General features: G+C 31.4%; 1 protein-coding gene across 9 annotated transcripts in view; it reads left to right on the plus strand.

Annotated features, from left to right (window-relative positions):
• Window positions 1–24,935, plus strand: part of DIP2 (disco-interacting protein 2) — a 651,591-nt gene that overhangs the window by 382,408 nt on the left and 244,248 nt on the right. For all 9 annotated transcript variants that reach the window (XM_075373056.1, XM_075373055.1, XM_075373059.1 and 6 more), the window contains exon 2: window positions 15,207–15,281. In XM_075373056.1, the coding sequence (XP_075229171.1) occupies window positions 15,207–15,281 (75 nt within the window). The remainder of the gene's footprint in view (window positions 1–15,206; window positions 15,282–24,935) is intronic.

The following is a 24,935-nucleotide window of genomic DNA, read 5'->3' on the forward strand; positions in this document are numbered from 1 at the left end:
TTAAAGACCATTACGTTGAGACCAGGTGTTTAACGGCTTCATATATCCAAGAAAAAAAATATAAATGTAAACAGTAAATTTGTGAAAAAAATAAACAGTGCTACCAAATTTACAAAATAAAAATTTCAAAAGCCATATTATGATGATAATACGACAATCTTTTATTAAAAAAATAATAAAAATACGAATAGACATAAAATTAACACCTCCTAATAACAGATAATTAATGTTTATTATAAAAATTGCTGTTAGCACCGTTTTATTGTTAGAAAAAACTAAACATTATTACTGGTTATGATTTTATTTTAATACGTAATTAATTAAAAAAAGTGTAACGTATGCCTAAACTGATATGGCGACCATATTGTTTTTTTATTATCGTGGTTTCTGGTTAAAATTAATTTTAGCAATTTTAATCAGAATATTTAATTTTTTTCTGTTTAGCCTTCGGGAATTACCGTTAGGTATTACTTCTGAAGATGATATGTATGAGTGTAAATGAAGTGTAGGCTTGTAAAATCTCAGGTTAACCATTTCTGAGATGTGTGGTTAATTTAAACCCAACCACCAAAGAACACCGGTATCCCCGGTATCCACGATTTAGTATTAAAAGATTTGATTTAGTTATCAAGTGTATCACTATAATAAAAAAAAAAAACAGTTGACCGCCGTATTGTTTTAGGCATACTTTTTGCCATAACTCTGTTGTTTGTCGTCGGATTTTTATGAATAAGATGTCATTTTGTTAAAAAAAAAAACCGCTTCATAATTTTTATAATACAACACAATTTGATAAATCTAATTATCCCTAAGATATTTAAGATTGAAAAATTGTAACTACTGCCATTTTGAAATTTGTCAACGAAGAGTATCGTTATTTTTTTTTCCTGTTAAAGAAATGTTAGTTTAAAATAAAGTACAAAATTTTATTGCGTTATCTCTAACCGTTCTTGAAATTTTTTTTTTTTTAAACCAAAATGGCGGACAGAAAAATTGCGTTCTCGAATCTATATGTTAACTGGACATCTTTTCTTCAGTATGTTAACTTGAATCACTTCCTAGAGTTTGGCGGATTCTGTATAAATATATATTATATATATATATATATATATATATATATATATTTGCTCGATCTAATATTTTAATTTTTAATCTACAACCTCTTTTGAAGCTGTGAAAGTATATATCGATAAAAAATTGTTAAATTCATAAAAAGTTTAATTTTTACTGTAGAAAAAATATAATACTTATTTATGTTGTTTGCTATAAAGGAATGAATTTTTTTTAAATAAATGGTTTCTTTCATCTTGTAAAAAAAATTCTGAAGAAAATTTTCTAAATAAAAATTTTTATACTTAATATTTTATATATTCTTGTATTACTTTATATTTCTTTACTTAATATCCAATTTAAAAAAAATTAGCATATACTTTTTTTTTATTATTATTCATTTATAAAAATAAATAAATTTATTTTCATTATCGGGCTAAATTTAATAAGTGTGATAATAATTATGAAAATTAAAATGTTTTTGCTTACTTTTTGTAATGCCCTGTTATTAGTATTTTGCCTTCCGTTTATTAAATTTAATTAAAACTTTATTATGACTTAGTTTATTTGCTTATTTCTTTTGTTGCTTTTATTGTTGGTGCCAGCGCTGTGTTACCTTATCTTGTGTACTCCAGCAATAATAGAAGAGAAAATAATGAAATGATGGAATCGGCCTTGTGCTAGATGTTAAATAATAATAATAATAATATTAAAAAAAGTACAAAAAAAAAATAAAACTCAATTTATCGGGTACAATAGAACATTAATTTTATGCATTATACTATTTCATTATTATAATAATAGAAAAAAAAAGTAGTAATAGAAGCGGTGATGACGAAATATTTAATTTACAATTAGATACTAAAATTTAAGTCCCATTTATTTTATTTTAAAATGTGCAAAAATGTGAACTCGCTTTTTTCAGGTTATTTATGATTTTGTTTTTACTCTTAACTAATTATATTTTCAGTTGTGTATTTATATAATCATGTATAGTAGGCGTTATTAGAATAAAATTCATTAGAAAATGGTGTATGTAACGCAATTTCCTGCAAGGTTAATAGAGAAATGAAATTGGATTTTCCTTGTATTTTATCACATTATTTTTATTTTCCGAAAGATAATTTCTGATAATATTAATCGATTCCAATAAAATTTTATATAGTTATAAATATTATATAGTTATAATATATAAATATTTATATAGTTATAGTTATTCTTTGAAATATTTTAAAAATTTCAGAATAAATATTTCAGAATAGTTATTCTGAAAATTTTATAAATATTTTTATTATTTCTCTTAAACTACATAATTTATTCTACTTCTCTATATAGTCGCCGCATGAATTAAGACATTTATCGTAGCGATACACCAGCTTCAATATACCCTCATCGTATTCTTCTGCCGCCAGTCCATTTAGCCACTGATTAACAGCGTTTTTTTGGTTCATCGTCACCCGTGAATCGCTTACCGGTCAAAAATTCTTTCAATTTCCCAAACAAATTGTAATCAGAAGGAGCAAATTCCGGACTAAACGGTGAATGATCATAGATTTTCTATCCAAATGTTCTCAGTAAATCACGTGTCGGACCTGCAACATGTGGACGTGCATTATCATGCAGCAGGACGACGCCGTCGGTCAGCCGCCCACGTCACCGATTTTGAATGGTGCACCGTACGTAGAGTTTAGCAGTAGGCTTCTGCATTTATAGTCGTTCCACGCGGCACGAAATCAATCGGCAGTATGCCAACCCACCGGGTTGCTCTAGTGGTTAACGCGTCTTCCCAAATCAGCTGATTTGGAAGTCGAGAGTTACAGCGTTCAAGTCTTAGTAAAGTCAGTTATTTTTACACGGATTTGAATACTAGATCGTGGATACCGGTGTTCTTTGGTGGTTGGGTTTCAATTAATAACCACACATCTCAGGAATGGTCGAACTGAGAATGTACAAGACTACACTTCATTCACACTCATACATATCATCCTCATTCATCCTCTGAAGAATTATCAAAACGTAGTTACCGGAGGCTAAACAGGAAAAAGAAACGAAAAGTATGCCAAACCGATCCCAAAAGACCGTGGCCATCAGTTTGCATCCAAATGACTGCGGCTTGACCTTTTTCGATCTGGTTGGTGGTTGAGGATAACGCCATTCACTTGACTGTAATTTTTTCTCTGGCGTGTAAAACGAAATCCGTGTTTCATCGCCGGTAACAATCGAATTAAGGAACTCATCACTTTTTTTTTGTGTAGCGCATCAAAAATTCCAAAGCAGATCCTATTCGGGTTTTTTTGTGAAGTTTTGTTAAGACGTGCAGCACCCGACGTGCAGAAACCTTTATCAAGCCTAAATGGTCGTGAAATATGGGTCTGATAACAGCTCTTGAAACACGAGGAAAAAGAACTACCAGGTCGGAAATCGTTGACCGACGATCTTTTTTGATTTCATCATCGACGCGTTAGAACACGTCTCCGGTGATTATCGCGGGCCACCCCGAACGTTCTTCATCGTGCAAATTAATTCTGTTATTTTTAAACCTTTCACGTCATTTTCGGACGTTTCTTTCATTCATTACATTATCACAGCTTATAGCAACCGACTGTCTATGAATTTCGGCCTGCTTAACGTTTTGATGGTTTAAAAAATGTATGACTCTACGCATTTCACAGTCGGTGGCAACATCGATTTTTTTATTCATTTTTTAACGTAATCAAAGATACGACAACTTGCAGACGACAATGCATATGAACATTACTATCGTGGCTATGAACGACACACGTTCGCCAACCGTAAGGAGAGAAATTTCCCAGTGGTCTTTACTTTAGAGATATCCCTCGTAGATATAAAATTTTTATCAAAAAAATCAATACAACAGTTTATTCTGAAAGTAGTGATGTTTTTCATATAGGTAGAGTGATGGTTTAACGTGTAAGGTGGAATATCAGCTGGATTTCTTCGGGCTTAGCGTTATCGGTATTATTTTCGATTCAATAGAGAATGCAACAGAAAACTGTTTCATTTCTTTTTTCCTTATTTGGAAAACCTGGCACAGGTTGGTTAATAATTGTTGTTTGTGGTACCTGCACAATGTTTGACAGTGACTTTTCTCCTGTTAAGTCGCTTAAAACCATTGCGGCACCTGAATACAGATACTTTTTCTCCCCTGAAATCAGTAAATTTTTTTTAGAGTAAATTAAAAAAACTTTTATCCGAGGGGTTAAAGTTAAAGTTAAGTTAATCTTCGTCCCCGAGGAGACGAAGATTCTGTTTAATAAGTAAGTTCATAAGTTGTGTAAAATTCTATGTGATTTAATTTCTTCTCGAGTGATATATTCGATAAACATTCCGAACTAGTAAATTATAAAAAAATAATACATTTTGAGATTGTCTAATCATTAATTTTATGACAACTACAACCGCTATTATTACTATATCATCTTAACACACATATTATATTTAAAGTTTTTTTTTCTACAATATTATGGATTTTAATATTAATATGAAAATATGTTTTTATGAAATTTGAAATTTTATCATACAATTGCTTCAATTATTTTGCATAACCTTTTTCTTGGATGAGATTAAACATGGCAGTGAAAGGCAATTTTCCTTGATGTTATTCTTCTAGTTCGGTATATATATATATATCATAATTTTAAATATATACTATCATAATCTTACAGTTAGTAATCTTGGCAAACGCATGATATTTATCATTAATTGTTATATATCATTGTTCATCATCGATCATAATATCACGTTTTAGAAAAAGAAATATATGTAATGTTCAATAACGCTAACCTGTCTGCCGGAATGACAGCATCTCATAGCTTTTTATATTCAAAACTATTCCGGAATCAAATTCCAGACTGGCTTGAAATTTTTCGTACGCCAAAAAATTTCCATTTTATATTTCCACACATATTTGAATCTTACGGGTAAATTAATCAGCGAGAAAAAAATGTTTGAACTGAGTAAAGTGATTTCTTTATTTCATTTAGGTTTTAGTTTTGAACTGAATTATTATTTATATATTTTTTTTAAATATGATAATGTTAATTGTTTCTAAAAGATTTTGGGTTTTCTATACATTTTAGTGTTTGTTAATCCACATACTAGAGGTATATTTTTTTTTGTCTTCAGTCATTTGACTGGTTTGATGCAGCTCTCCAAGATTCCCCATCTAGTGCTAGTCGTTTCATTTCAGTATACTCTCTACATCCTACATCCCTAACAATTTTTTTTTTTTTTTTTTTTTACCTCCGGGTCCGTATTCAAACAATTTATCCCTAACAATTTGTTTTACATATTCCAAACGTGGCCTGCCTACACAATTTTTTCCTTCTACCTGTCCTTCCAATATTAAAGCGACTATTCCAGGATGCCTTAGTATGTGGCCTATAAGTCTGTCTCTTCTTTTAACTATATTTTTCCAAATGCTTGTTTCTTCATCTATTTGCCGCAATACCTCTTCATTTGTCACTTTATCCACCCGTCTGATTTTTAACATTCTCCTATAGCACCGCATTTCAAAAGCTTCTAATCTTTTCTTCTCAGATACTCTGATCGTCCAAGTTTCACTTCCATATAAAGCGACACTCCAAACATATACTTTCAAAAATCTTTTCCTGACATTTAAATTCATTTTTGATGTAAACAAATTATATTTCTTACTGAAGGCTCGTTTCGCTTGTGCTATTCGGCATTTTATATCCCTCCTGCTTCGTCCATCTTTAGTAATTCTACTTCCCAAATAACAAAATTCTTCTACCTCCGTAATCTTTTCTCCTCCTATTTTCACATTCAGTGGTCCATCTTTGTTATTTCTACTACATTTCATTACTTTTGTTTTGTACTTGTTTATTTTCATGCGATAGTTCTTGGGTAGGAATTCATCTATGCCGTTCATTGTTTCTTCTAAATCCTTTTTACTCTCGGTTAGAATTACTATATCATCAGCAAATCGTAGCATCTTTATCTTTTCAACTTGTACTGTTACTCCCCCTTTTTCATAAATATTAAACACCAGTTTGCATAATCTATCAATCGCTTCCTCACATGCATTGCGCAGTAATTCTACAGGTATTCCGTCTATTCCAGGAGCCTTTCTGCCATTTAAATCTTTGAGGTATATTGTCACAAAAATATTGGTTCGTTTAACAATTTTAAAAATATTTAACAAAAATGTAATTTAAAGTATACCAAATTTAAGTTTTTATTAAAGTGTAATTATTGTTTTATTACGTGTTATAATGATATTTAATTATAATGAATATTTTTAGTTTGCGCCGTCGGTTAAAATAATTGTACGATTACAGAATTAAATTTATCTTGATGACTTTCGTTGAATGACATTTGTAACCGCAATATAAATATATATTACGAACAGATTAATTGTTGTTATAACAAATGATGCTGTCTACATAAAATGACATTTTAAAACGCTGCAGTATTGTGACTAATTACGTTGTTTTTTTTTTGTTTTTTTTATTAAAACTATTCGTTGCTGATTTTCTTATTTATTTTCATATAAAGTTTTTAATTGTTTTATTAGATTTACTTTTTAAAACTTCAAAAATGTAAATTTTACAAAAAAGGTTTCATTTTACTTGAGTGAATTTTTCTAAGCTCGTATTATTTCTCAAAACTTCTACATTTTTACTTCCTTATGCGAAGTAAAGGAATTATTGTGATCGTGAAAAATTTCGGTTTTTAAATTTCAACGGAAATATCCATTTTGACCATCCCTGAATCCATTTTAACTAGTTTCAGCGTGACGTCTGTACGTATATATCTCGCATAACTAAAATCGATTAGCCGTAGGATGTTGAAAGTTTGGATTTAGGATTGTTGTAATATGTAACTGTGCGCCTCCCCTTTCTGGACCAAAAGTGTCCAAAAAAGTCGAAAATCCAAAAAAATAATTTTGGTTTATAATCTCTTTTTAATTTTTTTTTTGTAGGTTCTATTTTTGAAGTAAAGTTGGTTGTAAAATTTTACCTAATTATTGTTAGCTGTTGGTAAATTAATTATGTAAAACATTTTTTGTTTGTTTTTTGCCGTAAATTGTTTTTTAAATCACATGATACATATGGGTACCACAACAGAAATTTTTAGTGTAACGAAAAGGTCTACATCGTTCTCCCTTAATAGCTACCTAACTATTAATGTTAGAGACGTGAATGCGGTGTCATTTTATAACTTACAACTCGCCAATACGACTTTGAATTTGGGTCACTGGTGAACGGGTTGGTGGTTGAGGGGGAACAGCGCAGATCGGCCAAAACTGGCGCTCTCCCTCATTTTCATTCACTGTAGCTCACGACTTAGACGTGATAGCGCGGTTAGTCGTGAGTTTTTATAGAGTTTGTCAAGATAGTTCGATTTAAGCAATAATAAGTGTATTTTACACAATATTTGTGTAAAAAATTAAAGTAAACATGTAAAACAGCATAAAAATTCAATGTCAGCCTTAGCCCGCGCAAAAGCCAGCTGGAAGGAGGGGTTGTGGCCCTGCACAGGAATCCCAATGTCCGGTACCGAGAGTTTCGGGAGCGTCGCAAAGCTACCACAGCGGCGCGAGCACCTCTACCGCTGCGTATTATGCCATATGTCTCTTACTTCTCATATCACAGACCAGTGTTGAACAAAAGTGTCGAATATTAGTCGAAATAAATATCATGTATTATTTAGTGTTTGTTTTATGTTAAAATTAAATTTTAACCAGCCAATGTCTCGTTTTTATTTCAATCCAATATAATAAAAGTGACTCGCTGACATACAGACCGATCATATCTGTAGAGTTGGCCAGATGAAGGAACTAAAATTTTCAATTTTGAGAGAATTTTGTTCAAAAAAAAAAACGATGGTGGCTCTCCCATTTAATTCTACAGATAAGATGGTCAGTCTGTAGCTCGGAGGAACTTCATGCAAGGTCTGTAACATTAAACCAACGGCCATGCGCCCCGGCACAGTTCCACCCAATTTTTTTTTGGAGCGTACACATAAGTTTACTGTTCACAGATTGTCTATTAACTAATTTGTACGCTGGTTTAATTTTAATTATACTAGTTAGACAACGAAAGAATTACAGATTTGTTTTTTTATTTCTATATTTATAAATTGAAAGAAAACCACAAGTGAAATCAAAACTGTATAAGGATTTTTGCTGATGAAATTAAGAAATATCTAATCATTTGTATGTGTTTCTCTTCTTTTGTGTGTGTGTGTGTGTGTGTGTCTATTTGTAATAATTACATCATCCTATAATCAAAATTTTATAAATAAATATATCAGATTTCAGCAATCCACATTCAGTAAATTATCTTGTTTCTCATTTGTTTTAACATAAAATTTTTAAACGTAATTGCCACAAATATTCGTGGGAAAAATAATATATTTTTTGTTACCATACCTATTAAAAATGTAATAAATATCTAATCTTGTTTATGTAAAACTAATTTGAGTTTTTTTTTTATTTTTTCAACAATATTAGATATTGTTATGTAATTTTTATCTTGCCCCGTATTAAATAGTTTTAATTTTCTAAAATTAGAAAATAAAATCGTTATAAATACCGTTTTACTGTCCTGAAAAACAACGAAGTAAGAATAAATAAAGAAAAATAAGTAAAAAAATAATTGTATTTCTATTTTACTATTTTTCGGTTCATTTAGAAGAAAGAAAATAATTTCTATTTATTATAGTAATATTTTAAATGAAATTATTTTATAACTGACTTTAAAAAAGCTGGTTGAGATTTTCAATTTAATCCGTATGTATAATGAATTTTTAAAATAAATTATATAAAATAATGAAGTTTGTAAAATAAATCTTTTGTTATATTTGCTTTAGTAATGATTTTTTTATACGAGTTGTTATCTGACGTCATTCTGATACGTATTTATTTTTTTAAATATCCTTACTTGAAATTTGATGCGAAAATATTTCATAAATGTACCGTAAATATAAAAAATCATTTGACATAAACCCATTTGTTTGTGTAGTGTGTGTGTGAATATAAAAAAATGATACAAAAATAATTAACCCATTATTCTCGAATTTTTACAGTATTAATATTAATAGTAAATGTAATTTAATATTAAGTAAAAAATGACGTAAATTGTTATTAGATTTCATAAATCATTAAATTTCTCATATTTTCTTTATGTATATTTTTTTCATTTTCGTTAATTTTTTAATTAATCTGACGTGTAACACGTTTTCGATATCGTATAAATTATACTTTTTATTAGGCTAAATTTATTTCTTATTGAATTTGAATCGATTAGCTGAGTCAACAGAGACTCGAAAAAGCCTTAACCTTGAAAAAATTCGCTACAACAAATAAATTATTGGAATGGATTCGGAAAATTCTGTAGAATAAAAGTGTACCCCAGCGGACGTAAACGAATAATTATTTAATTTGTTTGTTCACAAATTCAGGAAACAGTTTTAGTTTTTCGCCAATAGCCACTTTCTTTTTAATCGCTTGTAAAAATATTAAGATTCTGTAGATAGCTGTAAATAAAATCATCTTCCTGGTACTTTTTTTTACGAGCAAAAAAACTAAGTGCGCTAGCGAATTTTGTAATAAGCACCAAAATCACGCTACGGTAAAGTACGCTGGAAAGCGTGTACCTTCTCGTATACAGTAAGGCTAAATGGGTAAGTTAATAATTTATCCATATTCTCTTAAGTTTGCTTGTAGAAAAAATATTCCCGTCATTTTCACGTGTTTACAAAGTATACTAATATTTATTTCCTAAAATTCATTGAAAAATTAAAGTACATTTTTTACCTTGCAAATAACCGTTAAAATATTTTTATATTTGAAAAAACAAAATTAATAATAATCGGTTTTGAGCGTTAGCCAAGCTACCAAAACCCGTATTTTTCTAAAAAATTCAATTTTCAGATATTGATTAATAAACAATTCAATAAGATAAAAGATATCCCTTGTGGAATGAGTAAATTCAAGAACCGAATGCTATACTAACTTTTGCATTTTTTGCAATTTGTTTATTGTTATAGGCGTTTTTCAACAGCAACTTGCAAATTTCCCAGTAGATTCGGATTAATGGACAGTAAGATATTAAAAACACTTTGAAAATTTGACTTATTTAAAGACTTGGTTCTTTGAATCCGTACATTTTGAATTTTTAATTATCTTTAATAGGAACAGAGTTATGGAAGTTTATTTTTTACGCGTCCTCGAGTTACGTTACCTGTGTTAATAGATATAGCGCACCCATCGGGTTGGTCTAGTGGTTAACGCGTCTTCCCAAATCAGCTGATTTGGAAAGTCGAGACTTTTTTTTTTTCGGCGCCCACGTCGCCGATTTGAATGGCGTGCCGTAACTTACGTAGAGTTTCATTGTAGGTCTCTGCATTTATAGTCGTTCCACGCGTCATGAAATGAATCAGCAGTATGCCAAACCGATCCCAAAAGACTGTGGCCATTTTTTTTTTTTTTTTTTTTTTTTTTTTTTAGACTTGAACGCTTTTACAGCGTTCAAGTCCTAGTAAAACCAGTTATTTTTACACGGATTTGAATACTATATCGTGGATACCGGTGTTCTTTGGTGGTTGGCTTTCAATTAACCACACATCTCAGGAACGGTCGAACTGAGAATGTACAAGACTACACTTCAATTACGTTCATACATATCATCCTCTGAAGAATTATCTAAACGGTAGTTACCGGAGGCTAAACAGGAAAAAAGAATAGCTATAGCGCGATTTTGGTGCTTATTGTAAAATTCGCTAGCGCCTTTAGCTTGTTCGTAGAAAAAAGTATCCGTGGATTATCGTGCAGCAGGACGACGCCGTCGGTCAGCCGCCCACGTCGCCGATTTGAATGGCGTGCCGTAACTTACGTAGAGTTTCATTGTAGGTCTCTGCATTTATAGTCGTTCCACGCGTCATGAAATGAATCAGCAGTATGCCAAACCGATCCCAAAAGACTGTGGCCATCAGTTTACCTACAAATGGCTGCGGCTTGACCTTTGTCGGTCTGGTTAGTGCTTGAGGATGACGCCATTCACTTGAATGCCGTTTTCTTTCTGGCGTGTAAAACGAAATCCATGTTTCATCGCCGGTAACGATCGAATTAAGGAACTTATCGCCTTTTTCTGTGGAGCGCATCAAAAATTCCAAAGCAGATCCCATTCGGATTTTTTCGTGAAGTTTCGTTAAGACGTGCACAAACCTTTGTGAAGCCTAAATGCTCGTGAAATATGCGACTGATAACAGTTCTTGAAACATCAAGAAAAAGAAAGGCCAGGTCGGATATCGTTGAGCGACGATATTTCTAATTCTTATATTTCTTAGTTTTGTTTGTAGAAAAAAGTACCCGTGAGGTTTTTTATGCTAAATTTCCTCACCTATTGGTACTTTTTATTATTACATACGATTACAAATAAAGCCTCTATTGGCGAAAAACTAAAAATGTTTCCTTAATTTATTAATTAATAAACAAATGAAATAGTTAATCGCGGATGACCGCTCGAGCACACTTTTATTCTATATATTTTTCCAAATTCATTCCAATAATTTATTTGCTGTAGTAAATGTTTTGAGGTTAAAATCTGTATCGACTCAGCTAAATATAGCAATTATCAGTAATTAAACATGTTATTTATATTTATGTTTTTACGTCTTTCTCACCGTCAAAAAAAAAGTTTCTTTTTTTGTTAATTTTAAAAATCTATTCTGGTAAATTACAGAAGCGTTTCTTTGTGTAAAATAGTTTCTTTTACATTATGGTGTACAAGAACAAGAAACATTAAAACGAAAGTAAACTATAAAAATAATAAATATTATTATATTCGTAGGCAATAATAGTGTATTAGTTATATATATATATATATATATGTATTTTAAAAAGCGAAAAATAAACTAAAAATTATTAAAAAAAGTGCGCCTATTTACTTTTACAATAAATCGTAACATAGTTGGTATGTTTTGTTTATAAATGAATACTGAAGTACATTGCTAGGGTGTTGGTCAGTCATATTTATGTGATTTTGTCAACACGCTACGGTAACGGTGAAGGGTAGCAGTTACGTTTACAGGATTGTAGTGTGGGTGTTGTCCGTATGAAGTGACCTTGTTGAGATGTCGACAAGGTCATATACCTCTACATTGCCGCCACCGCACCCGTTGTGTCATGCCTCGCTCCTCCACACCAACTGCTTTTTCTGTTGCTACTCAGAAATGCTGGTAGACAGAGTTTTACGTCATCTGTTGTTCATTATCAGTTCATAATAACATGCATCCTAACTAAAACACATACGTACACGCGATATAATTTTTACCATTCATGTAATTTAAATTTATTGAAATTCATAGAAAATATTTTTTTAAATAATTTAATTATGATTAACTCATCAATTTTAAAATTGGATAAAGTATAAATATGTTAAATACTTTTGTAATATTGAAAATTTTGTGTCTATATAATACCTAGTTAAAATCTACCGCATTTTGATATGTTTTATTTTTAATAGAGATCGAAATTTATAAGTTTGTATTTAGTTTCTGTGGTATTAATTCATAATATTTTACTGAGAATCAAATTCCCTACAAATTTTGTTTAAAAATTTTTTCCGTGCTAAGGAATAACAAGCATTTTAGATTTAATAACGTACATGAAGAGTGAACTTAGCTTTCTTTAGCGAGTCGATTATTTATGTACATCGGCATCTTAAATCGACCGAAATGCACAAGTGACATTAAACACTCAACTAATGCCTCTTCCGGTTCACCACTGTCAATGGTGCATTTTTACTTTAAGAAATAGCATCTGTTATCTAAAATGTTTCACCTTGTATTTCATCTGTAAGAAAGACTTTAGGAGATAGAATAAAGAAAATTATTATATTTTAGTGTGTAGTAAAACGATGTAAAAATGTTATTATGTGCTGTGAATCGCCGAGCTTCGTGCCCCTGGAAGTTGATTTGCGGTTATCAATTCATTTACAACCACAGATAGTATTGACAGTTTCAATTCCGAAAACTTTCAGATGACACATCCGGTTACTGAACGCGTGCTGAGTAATATAACAAATTTATTTGTAAATAACAAGAAAAATACAGTTAATTACACTTGTTTATAAAAAACTTGTGTTTATAAAAATAATAATGTCGTTCAATACAATTTAATTTGTTGTATTTTGTGAAAATAATAATTTTAATTAGCCTAATACAATTTATATAATCCGTTTTTAACGGATGTAATAAACCACATTTCTTCTACGTACACTGCCTTCTTTTAGTAGAAGAGTTAAGGAAAGATTTGTATTCCTAGAATAATAAATTTATGCTCTTTTTTAATCAGATTGATAAATCGTTTATCATTCATTTACACGATTTACTATACACTCGAGAAATATTTCGGTCATTGGCTCTGATAAATATAGCCTGTTTTATCTGATGGAAGTAAATTATATTTTTATGTACTTTTGAAAATGTGTTTAGGTAATTTAATAGTTTAGAATCGTATGTTTTTGGATTTTATACTTAATTTTTATTTCATTATTTTAGAATTTCTGTTTAATTTCTCACAAGAATTACATGTACACTGAGACATTCAAGCCCGATCTTTAATAAATTGCAAAAAAAATCTTATCTTTTAGTTCATTACTCTTCTGATATTGTCGGGACAATATTCTCCGTAAGTCGAAGTCAATCATCGTTTGTTTATTTGTTTTTTGTTTTTTTCCAATCATTTGATCGCACTTTGGTTTGATATAATTCTTCTGATTTTAATTTGTGTACACGTTCTCTCGTTTTTAAATGTTCTCTTTGTCTTTATATTCATCATCCTCTCTTAATTTTTTTATTCTTTCTTTTGTTTTAACATTTTCTTCCTCTTTATATTTATCATCTTCTCTTAATGTTTTTATTCTTGTTTGCAACATTTTCTTCTTCTTTATTTTTATTTGGTAGTACTTTTTTCCTGTTTAGCCTCCGGGAATCACCGTTATGTATTACTTCAGAGAATGATATGTATGATTGTAAGTGAAGTGTACTGTTGTACAGTCTCAGGTCGACCATTTCTGAGATGTGTGGTTAATTGAAATCCAACCACCAAAGAACACCGATATCAATTACCTAGTATTAAAATCCATATAAAAGCCTTTATTAGGATTTGAACGTTGGAACTCTCGACGTCGAAATTATATGCTAAGACGCAAACAATTGACTACGATTTCGAAGATTGCGAAACTGATTTGCGAAGACGAGTTCACTACTAGACCAACCCGGTGAGTTATGTTTCGTAATACCTGGATTCATTATACGAGGTGTGTGATCCCCTTCAAAGAAGTTCCCTTGGGCAGTTATACACCAGCGGAGTAGTTGTTCCCACTCCTGGTAGCAGCGCTGGAAGGTGTCAACCGGTAGGGCTTTTAACTGGTCGGTCACAGTCTTTTGAATGTTCTCTAGAGTTTCAAAATTACGTCCTTTTAAGGAACGTTTCAATTTCGGGAAAAGGAGAAAGTCACAAGGACTCAAATCAGGTGAACAGGGGTGTTGAGGAACCGTAGGTAAACCGTTCCCAGATAGTTCCCTATAGGCCTGTTTCAACCTTTCAAAGGTCACTCTCGCGGATTTCCCAAGTTTAACACAAAACTTGATTGCACAACCTTACTCTAAATTCCGATGCTCCATTTTCGTAACACGCAACAAAAACACAACTTCACTGATAGCGCCGTCAAAAATAATGTGTTGGCTGAACGGAGTTGAAACTCGTATTGAGCCTGTGGAAGGGATGAACAAATCGGTCTAGCACAGACCGGTAGACACAGCGTTGCCAGATCGATCCCCGTGTTACCAATCTCATTACTTTTCTCACACACCTCGTACTACTACAGATTGCATATTCTTTATTATCTATAATTTATGTTGGTTTCTTGTAGCTGAAAATCTATTTGTTAAAAGTTTAACTCCACGATTGGTTTTTTGTTGTTTTTTTTAATAATTACAACAAGAGATATTTTTACTGTTCGTAAAAAACTGATCGCCTAGACGAGCTGTTCTATTTATTAGATAGTCACTCGAATAAAATTCTGTGATTTTGAAATAAATTAAATTTGTTGTTTCTTTAATAATTATTATTATATCATAATAATTTATAATTTTTTTTTCAGGTGACATCACACAGAAGGGCTATGAAAAGAAACGAGCGAGACTACTGGCCCCTTACGCTCCCAAGCAACCCCAAGGTATGTTTTAATTAGAAGAAAGGTAAACAACCTCTTTTTATTTACATAATTCTCTCTTTTTTCGTACTGTTGTGGTTTCTATACTCGAGTACTTGAGACTGCTTGGCTTTGGCTTGGCTGGCTTTTTCAACTCGCGTTAGCCTGGCCTAAGCCTAATTACTGATATAGTATTTTCTTATTTTTTTTTTTTAATTTTAATTTGACTATCATTGCCTGGTGTCTGTGTACCTTAATTATAAAATCCGCCCAAAGACTTTTGTGCTATGTATTACTCACTAACAAAGCTAAGTTCACCACATCGCTTCATCGCACTTGAAAATAAGTCCCAGCTACCTTTAATATTTGTTTTTATTTTTGGTGAACAAAATATTTCATTTCCTAAATTTTTTTATTTTTTTTTTTATTATTATTTTTCATTAAAAGTTTATCACTGTTGTTTTGGAATTTTTATGTACTATTGTTTTTATTTCGTTCATATTTTATCATTACACAAATACAGCCCCGTTAGTCCGAACGTCTGGTGATCCAAATGAACGTCTGATGATCCAAATTTTTATTGTAAAGAAAAGAAAAAGTAGTTATATTTATGATTTTTTATTAAATTGTTGAAAGATAAACAAAAATATTCTTAATAAAAACTCATGAAAGGACCAGTATTACCGAGGTGTAATTTTTGATTTGTATTTCTGAAACGGTTTTACTTGTTTGTAATTTAATTTTAAAAAAATATTGTGCACAAAGATTATTATTGAGAATAATACCAACAATATCATTGACACCTCCCCTTACTTTGTCACTTTCCTTGCGAGTTACCTTGTTTTAAATGAAATTCAATAAAGAAGGAGGTCATTTATTAATCGAAAATACGGAATTTTAGTTAATCTTATTGGATGATCACGAAAATAACCTAGCGTTCATGGGCATTCTCTTTTTTTAATTAACATTATATATTTAATTATCGTAAATTGAATTATAAATTTGGTTTTTGAAGAAAAGGAATTCCGTTGTTTGTTTTATTTATTGAAGTAGAAATACTTTAAATCCAGTATAATTCTGTCAACAGTTGCTCTTCAACAATTTTTAACAAGAAATATTTATTTCGCTGTTATTTTTTCCACGAATAAAAGACCCTTCATTTTTTGTAACTAAAATATTTCTTTTAAAAAAAACTAAATTCAAAAATTTAAATTTTCCCCTAACCTATTTTATTCCATCACACACTTCTGTGAACACACCTCTGAAATAAACTTGATTATCGGGTGTTTTTTTTTTGCCTTCAGAGCTTAAATTACGAGTATAATGAGTTATCGATAATATAGCATTATACGTGCTATGTGATTTGGGAAAAAGAGTAGAACATAGTAGATGTCCTCATGAAATAAAAAAAAGAAATTACCTTTAAATACGATTGTGTAAAAATTTTATTGATTTAAAACTATATTTTATCTAATATCTCTGTAATTTTTAATTGGTTTATTAATTTCTCGGCTATAGAGAAATGATGTATGTTTCTATGGAAACTATAGCTATAACGGGAAAGTATGTAGATCGGTAAGAAACATTTTAAAAAATGTATCCTTTTTCGTTAAGGAGACATTAAAAGAAATAACAAAATATTTTTAAATGAATTTGTAAATAACCTACGAGAAAAAAATGTATTCTAGTGCTCCCAAGTCCAAAAAATTTTATTTTGTACAACGTTTGTAGCGTGTGTTTGTTAGACTGTATTTTGTCTAACTGTGGACCCCGTTGACCAATTTTCTTCAAAATTGGTAGACAGGTGCTACTTTAGGGGGAAAAGAGTGTATTAATTATTTCAAAAATTAGGAAACAGCTTGTGGATGGATGTTTTTCCCGAAATAAATTTTCAGGTGCATACTGGGGTAGTTTAGCAAAAACTGCCCCAATAAGCATCATTTCTTACACCGGTTGAAGTTTTTTTTTTATAAAGAACACAAAAATAAGCAGAAATATTTATTTCTGCTTATTTAAAGCTTTCTGCTTTGGGTAAATATTATTTATCCCCTCGCCCAAAAAATTGACTAGATATTTCATTTTTTTAGCTGTATCTTGCTTCAGAAAAGGAATTATTGGGAGTTTTATGGATCTATTTTTTCTACATCCATAGGCTTTCAAAACAATATCAAATTTTTTTTGAGCATTCTACTCCAATAGTCTGTGGAAACAACAAATCTTTAAAAACATTATTTTAAATTTAAATCCATCTCGTAACTTACCCGTTGCATTTAAATTGTAAAAATTTACATTTTGTAACAACCCTTACTCATTAGTATTTTTTTAAAAAAGAATTACCAAAACGTTTTCACCCACTTCCTAGAAAATTATAACCATATTTATTTAGAATTATGGCTGTATATTTTTGTTTTTTAAATTACTTTCAAAAAAAACTTTTTTTTAAATTTATTATTGCCAATTAGAAATTATTTCTTAGACATTAATTTTACTCGGTCTCCGTGACGTCTAAGGTTTTGATCCAGAGGTCCCGGGTTCGAATTCCGGTTACGAATTTTTCATACGCTACAAATTTCCAATCTCATAGTGCAAAATGACCAAAGTAGTCGTTGCCCGTCATCTCCACTGAAAAAAAATCGAATTCTTTCCCTTTAGTATGGAGCCAAATGGAAAAAAATTTCGCAATTTCACATTTTTAATCCCAAAAAGTATTTTGTTAAACAATAAAGTCAGTAAAATAACTTTATACACCTCCCCTGATGGGGAAACTCTCAGATTAAAAAAAATCGAAAACTTTGAATTACTTATTAATTTGTCGTTTACGTATGAAATTTCAACTTAATTTTATTATTTTAACAAAATGCACCATGTTCTGATGGTGCACGGTACGAAAATAAATACTCGTACGTAAAGCCAATTATTTTTTTTTTGTCTTCAGTCATTTGACTGGTTTGATGCAGCTCTCCAAGATTCCCTATCTAGTGCTAGTCGTTTCATTTCAGTATACCCTCTACATCCTACATCTCTAACAATTTTTTTTACATATTCAAAACGTGGCCTGCCTACACAATTTTTTCCTTCTACCTGACCTTCCAATATTAAAGCGACTATTCCAGGATGCCTTAGTATGTGGCCTATAAGTCTGTCTCTTCTTTTAACTATATTTTTCCAAATGCTTCTTTCTTCATCTATTTGCCGCAATACCTCTTCATTTGTCACTTTATCCACCCGTCTGATTTTTAACATTCTCCTATAGCACCGCATTTCAAAAGCTTCTAATCTTTTCTTCTCAGATACTCCGATCGTCCAAGTTTCAATTTCATATAAAGCGACACTCCAAACATATACTTTCAAAAGCAATTATAAGTTTCTAATAATCTTCACCTTATTGGTAATAAAATTCCTGATGTATATAGGTTATATTCTTTTAATTAAATCGGATATTGTAATTAATATTAGCAAACGATCAAACTATCTGAAAAAGATATCAGTTAATAAACATCCTGTACTATCTACATTAACGCTGTAACGTCGCTTCGATAGCGCAGATATAATAGTAATAGTGGAGAAAAGTGATATATCCCTAATCTTCCGGGTTGGTCTAGTGATGAACACGTCTTCGCAGATCAGCTGATTTCGAAGTCGTTAGTTTTACGGTTGAAATCCTAATAAAGGCAGTTATTTTTATACGGATATGAATACTAGATCGTGCATACCCGTGTTCTTTGGTGGTTGGGTTTCAATTAACCACACACCTTAGAAATGATCGATCTGAGACTGTACAAAACTACACTTCATTCACATCTATATATATCCTCATTTATCCTCTGAAGTAATACTGACGGTGGTTCCGGAGGCTAAACAGAAAAATAAAAAAATTGATATATCCATGGATGTTTACTACAGTAGGAGTGGGTCGTTACTATTGCGCAACTGTTGTGCGGAACACACATTTCGTCTCTTTTACTATATGTTTATACAAATCTCCGCTTTGTTTTACCTAATTTTCCTTATTCAACTGACTTTGGCTCCAGTTAGTTCGACTAACGTGGTTGTAATATTTATGTATATATCGTGGAAAGTCTATTCATTATTTTTTCCTCTTTTTTTCTTACTTTCGATTTTTTTTACATTATTTTAAATAATTTTGCGTGTTGTTTCTATTAGTGATTCATATAAATTCACAAAATCTGAATGACTTGATGATTGAGGATTTATTTGTAACAATTTTTTTTATTTATATACATTTCCCTTTTGTTTTATTTACCTGGTTATTACAGTACACATATCATTAACTATATTTATTGGTTTGGATAGGATATTTCTTTTCTTATTTTATATATTTAATAAGCAGTGCCAGCTTCTTAAGATTATTTTATTATACTTTTATTTTTAATACCTAATTAATTTGTGATAACTTATCCAAGTGATATCTGTTTTTCGTACATATAAATTATATTTTATGTTTATCTGTATGTAGAATAACTATTTTTTTTGTGCAATGTTATAGTCATTACGTTCATAATCGCATTTAGACAATAAAAAGAACAGTAATATAAAACTAGTTTATGTTATTGCTTCATAATATTTTTTAAGAAACCAGTCATGATGTTTTGTTGTTCAGCCAGTTTGTAATTATAGCTACATTTTATGAATATTTAAAAAAAAATATACGTGTAAATATGTTAGCTTTATGTGTTACAATGTTGATTAGCCGTTTTTGTTCTGTTGCTGTTCATGAGTTATAATTGTTAATGTTCTTTGTTTCACAAACATTTCACCTTACGTTTTAAGTTGTAATCTTTAATTTTACTTTATGATTTATTTTTCATTGTTTCTTAATTATGACTTGTATTTTAAATTAGTTTATATCTTCTTTTATGAATTGCCTAAAATCATTATCTACTCACCACTTCAATCACAACAAAGGTTTTTTTAAAAATTATACTGATTATTAATTTAAAAAAATTACATTTATACCTTATTGATCAGAGTTAATGTACAGAGTGTTCAAAAAGTGACGCAACTTTATGGAAGAATGTTTACCTTTTTTGTTACATGTTCAATTTAGGAAAAACGGATTACACACAATGCAATGCAAGTTCCAAAAGACAGGGATTTTTATAGATGCACCCAAAATTGATCGACCGAAAGTGGTAACACCAGAAAAGTTGATCGACGTGCAAGCTGCATACTTTGTTACTCCCAATAAGTCTTTTTTTTTTTTTCTTTCTCTCAGCTCCCCTGGGCCGGACCGACGTTGGTATTACGCCGCCCAGGGGAGTGTCTTTAAACTCAAATAGGCCTCCCCACCTACCGGCTATATACCGGGAAGGCAGGTCGGCCTACCGGTTAGCTCTTTTTGAGAGTTCTTTATCAATATTGCCCCTCTGGGAACCCAAAAGGGCAATACTAATACACCACGCCAGACCCAGTTCGCCGCGACGCGGTGCTGGGTCCCTTCAGTATTCAGTGTGCTGTTGCCTGACTGTTACCCGTGGAGTCCTTGGTGGCTCATCAGTGCCAACACACCGCAGCATGCTGGACCTCACCAGCAAGGCTGTCCACCCAGTCCTATTCTAGCCAACACCTTGTCTTCTCTCATCGGAGTATTTCTGTAGAACAACTTGTTTAACAAAACTAGCAAAATTATTCTAGTTTGACTCGCTTCTTAGCATGTAGTCTATTGTTGTCTCTGAAGTTATACCTATGAGTGCCTTACTATGTCTAAGTGTGTCCCACCTATTGCACTCAAAAAAGGTGTGCTCAGCATCATCTATCTCGTTGCAGTAGTTGCAAATTGGCTCTTCTCTCTTGCCTATTTTGTGCAGGTAGTTATTGAAGGAACCATGTCCTGTAAAAAACTGCGATAGGTGATGATCAACCTCACCAAATCTTCTCGACAACCATGGCTTGATGTTGGGGATGAGGGTTCTCGTCCATCGACCCACAGCTTCCTGCGACCATCTTTCCTGCCAGATATTATAAACGGCATCCCTGACCTCTTGTTCTGGCTTGCCTTGTGCCCTCTCCACCCTCTTTTTTGCGATTAGGTCAATAGGAGGTGTACCCGATAACACGCACAGGGCGGCATAGGACACTGTCCTGTAGGCATAGGACACTCCCAATAAGTCTGTGCGACGCCTATCTAACCAGTGTGGTCTCTCCGTCGGTAATGCCCTCACGGCATCGGGCAGGTGTTTAAAGCTGCACCATTACAGAATTCGTGTTCACAAGTTGTTACCTGTAGACATCGATAAACGTGTAGTTTTCTGTCAGTGGTTCATGTCATCTGTAACGCCAGACAAACTCGATGACTGATTTTGTTCTTACGATGCACGTTCAACTTTGATGGTTATCGTGAATGCATAGAAACCACGTAACATTTGGTGTAACGAAAATGCACATCAGCTGCACAAGTCTCCTTTGCACGAACAAAAAGTCGGTGTTTGATGTGCAATTTCAGGTAGACTGATTTTCATGATACAACAATGAGTGCTACGTACAGGTGGTGCAACAGTTTGTAAATACTATAGAACACCGGCTACAGTACACGTGGTTTCAGCTGGACAATGCTACGGCTCGTACAGCGAACAATATTATAACATTCTTGGATCAATGTTTTCACGGATAAGTGATTTCGAAGGGGTTTTGGGCCCCTCGGTCTCCTGATTTATCCCCTCATAACTTTTTCTTGTGGAGATACCTTAAGGGTGCTGCTTACAAAAATCATCCTCGCACCGTTGCCGAAATGCAGAGCGAAATTGAACGATGTGTCGCTGCGATTCCTTAAAAACGTTACCAAATATGTTTTAAGAGTATGCAACTTTGTATTCAATTACGTGAATCGCAAAATGGAGTCACTTTCAACAATTATTGTAACTTTTTCATTTTCCCACAAGATTTCATCACTTTTTGAACGCTTTGTATTTAAAAAAAATCACGAACGAACATTAGGCGTACCCGAAATACATAATAATAATTTGCAGATGTAGAAAAAAACGTTTCGCGTTAATTTTTATGCACGGAAAAAGAGTTAAATTTAATAAAATTTTAAATATAAAAAAATAAAGCACGTCTATGTTTGATAAAAATGCTGACGCGAACGTAAAATGTAAGCCGGTTATATACCTTATGAATCATCAAAGTAAATTAAAAAAGAAAAATTACGATTTCCGCTACGATTTTCTAGATGTTTAAAAAATATATTTATGTACATATTTTTTTCAGATAGAATTAGCAGATTTTACAACTCAAAAGTAATAATATATTTCAATTATTATATAACAGTTTTAAAATGATTTAACTTGGGATGATAAAACGTAAAACTTATATTTAAATATAATAAAAGTACAAATGTGAACATATTTCGCTTTTATACTGTTTTATCTGTTCATAGTACTTTCATTTAAGTAATTATAAAAATAACATAAACAATTTACTCCGGTGAAATTTTGAGAATTTTATGGTATTGTAACTTTTAAACGTATGATTTGTAAATAGCAAATTAGTTTTTTCCGGAGTTAAAAAAAATTATGAGTATGTAATATAACTGTGCGATCGGCACTGGGTACGATTGTATTTTTTTAATAGCTTTTGTCAAGAATATTTGTTGAAGTTTATTTTAGTAGCCTATATCTAAAAGAATAATAAATTTATGAGATGATAGTCTAGTACGCGTCTCTTACGATCTGATGAAACTGAAGGTCTCAATGAAAGAAGGTTTTCCGTCCTCTTCACACCTATAACTGCGCTAAGAATATACGCAGAATATGGTGAACGAAGGGTTATTATTATTTTAAGTGTTAAAACATGTATGGGTGGTAGCCACCGCTTGCGCCTTCGATACGCAAGCGCATAAAGTAGAAATAACATCAACCGAATGATTCATACACGTTATTTATTGTAAGATTTGACCGCATTTCAAGGCTTCTATTATGTGCATTTCATACAAAAGAAAACACACCCTTCTTCGTACTGTTGTAGATAAAAAATGACAATGGAAGAAAGAAATATATTCTTTCTAATTGGCCTGTTCGAATGTCACTGACTATTAACTTTGTCGTGTATATTGAGGGTTTATGTTACAATACAATAATTCTTTAAAAGTTAATTGTTCAGCTTTTAAGTATTGTTAAAATATATAGGTTATTCTGTGAAAAATTTGGCGTTACATTCCTGGAAGAGCTTTAGAACTGGCATCTTATATTTAGTAAAAATTATTAAAAAAAAAAGAGTTTAATTGATAAAACTGGACTTATCTTTTTTAGTAAATTTTACAGAACTTAAAAAAAGAGTTCACTTACTCATTTATTATTCTTAGAACACAGTACTTTACCTATTGTTGTATATGACTCTCAGGTATTGCTTTGTAGTGTAATTAATAAATCTGAAATATATTTACTATGAGAAAAAGTGATTTGAAGATTGAAAATAGCAAGTTTTGTTAGGAAAACCTTGAATTACGTTACGAAAATTTCGTCCATGTCGTTTACTATGCTTTTTCTTGTTACGGAAAGCTGGATAAGTTATGCTGCGAAATTTTTGTCCATGTCGTCTACTATGCTCTTTTCCTGGTTATGAAGGCTGAATATTACTGTCTATATTGCGCTTAATAAATCTTTAAATAATAAAACCCACTCGGTTTGTCTAGCGGTGAACTCGTCACCGCAGATCAGCTGATTTCAAAGTCGGCAGTTCTAAGGTTGAAATCCTACTAGAGGCAACTGCCTTTAATAGAATTTCAACTTTTATACAGATTTGAATACTAGATCGAGGATACCGGTGTTCTTTGGTGGTTCGATTTCAATTAACAATACATCTCAGAAACGGTCAACCTGTGACTGTACAAAACTACATTTCGCTTACGCTCAAACATAACATCCTTTTCATCTTCTGAATTCCTTACGCTGGTTCCGGAGGCTAAACAGAAAAAAGGAAATATCAGTAATAAAAACTCACAACCACCTTCAAAATACCTACACAACCGAATTTAAACAAGAGAACACTGCTGTAGATCACTGGTCGCGTTACAATAGCCATAGTTCCTAATAATCGCAAACAAGCGTTCTCATTGGTCGGAATGGATATGGTGTCGAGAAATACAGTAAAATTTGCATCGACATCCTGAATTTAAACCCTGGTTACTACTGGCAGTTGTGTTGAAAAAAAAATATCATATTTTAAAAAAAGTGGTTAAAAATATGGAAAACCAAATTCAATAATGATAAAAAGGCGAGTTTTGAAAATTCACTACTCTATTAATTTCTTGTTGAAAATCGTTAATATTTGATATAGGTTAAATTGCTTATAAATGGAAAAATAAAAAGTGTATTGCAAAAAAGAGTTATCATTTCTAATACAAAGATAACACGTTGGTTTACCTCGTGAAAATTTAGTATTTTAAACTCATTTGTTTGTTTATTCTACAATTTATTCTGTCATTTTTATATTTATTTTATTCGTGTAATCTTTGAAAGTAAATATTTTTTTTTTAAGATAATTTGATTTTTATACGTTTATTTGGAAATTTGTTTCATTATTTTATGTATAATTTTTAATTTTAAAATCAATGAACATTTTTAAATCGTTTCTATTAATATACGTCTCTTATTGTTTCTAGATTGTTCACTACTTAAAGTAATGTTTCATTCCGCTGTTAATTATTCTCTCTTTAGTTTA

The sequence above is a fragment of the Lycorma delicatula genome, chromosome 8 (genome assembly GCF_047948215.1).
Source record: "Lycorma delicatula isolate Av1 chromosome 8, ASM4794821v1, whole genome shotgun sequence".
Lineage (NCBI taxonomy): Eukaryota > Metazoa > Arthropoda > Insecta > Hemiptera > Fulgoridae > Lycorma > Lycorma delicatula.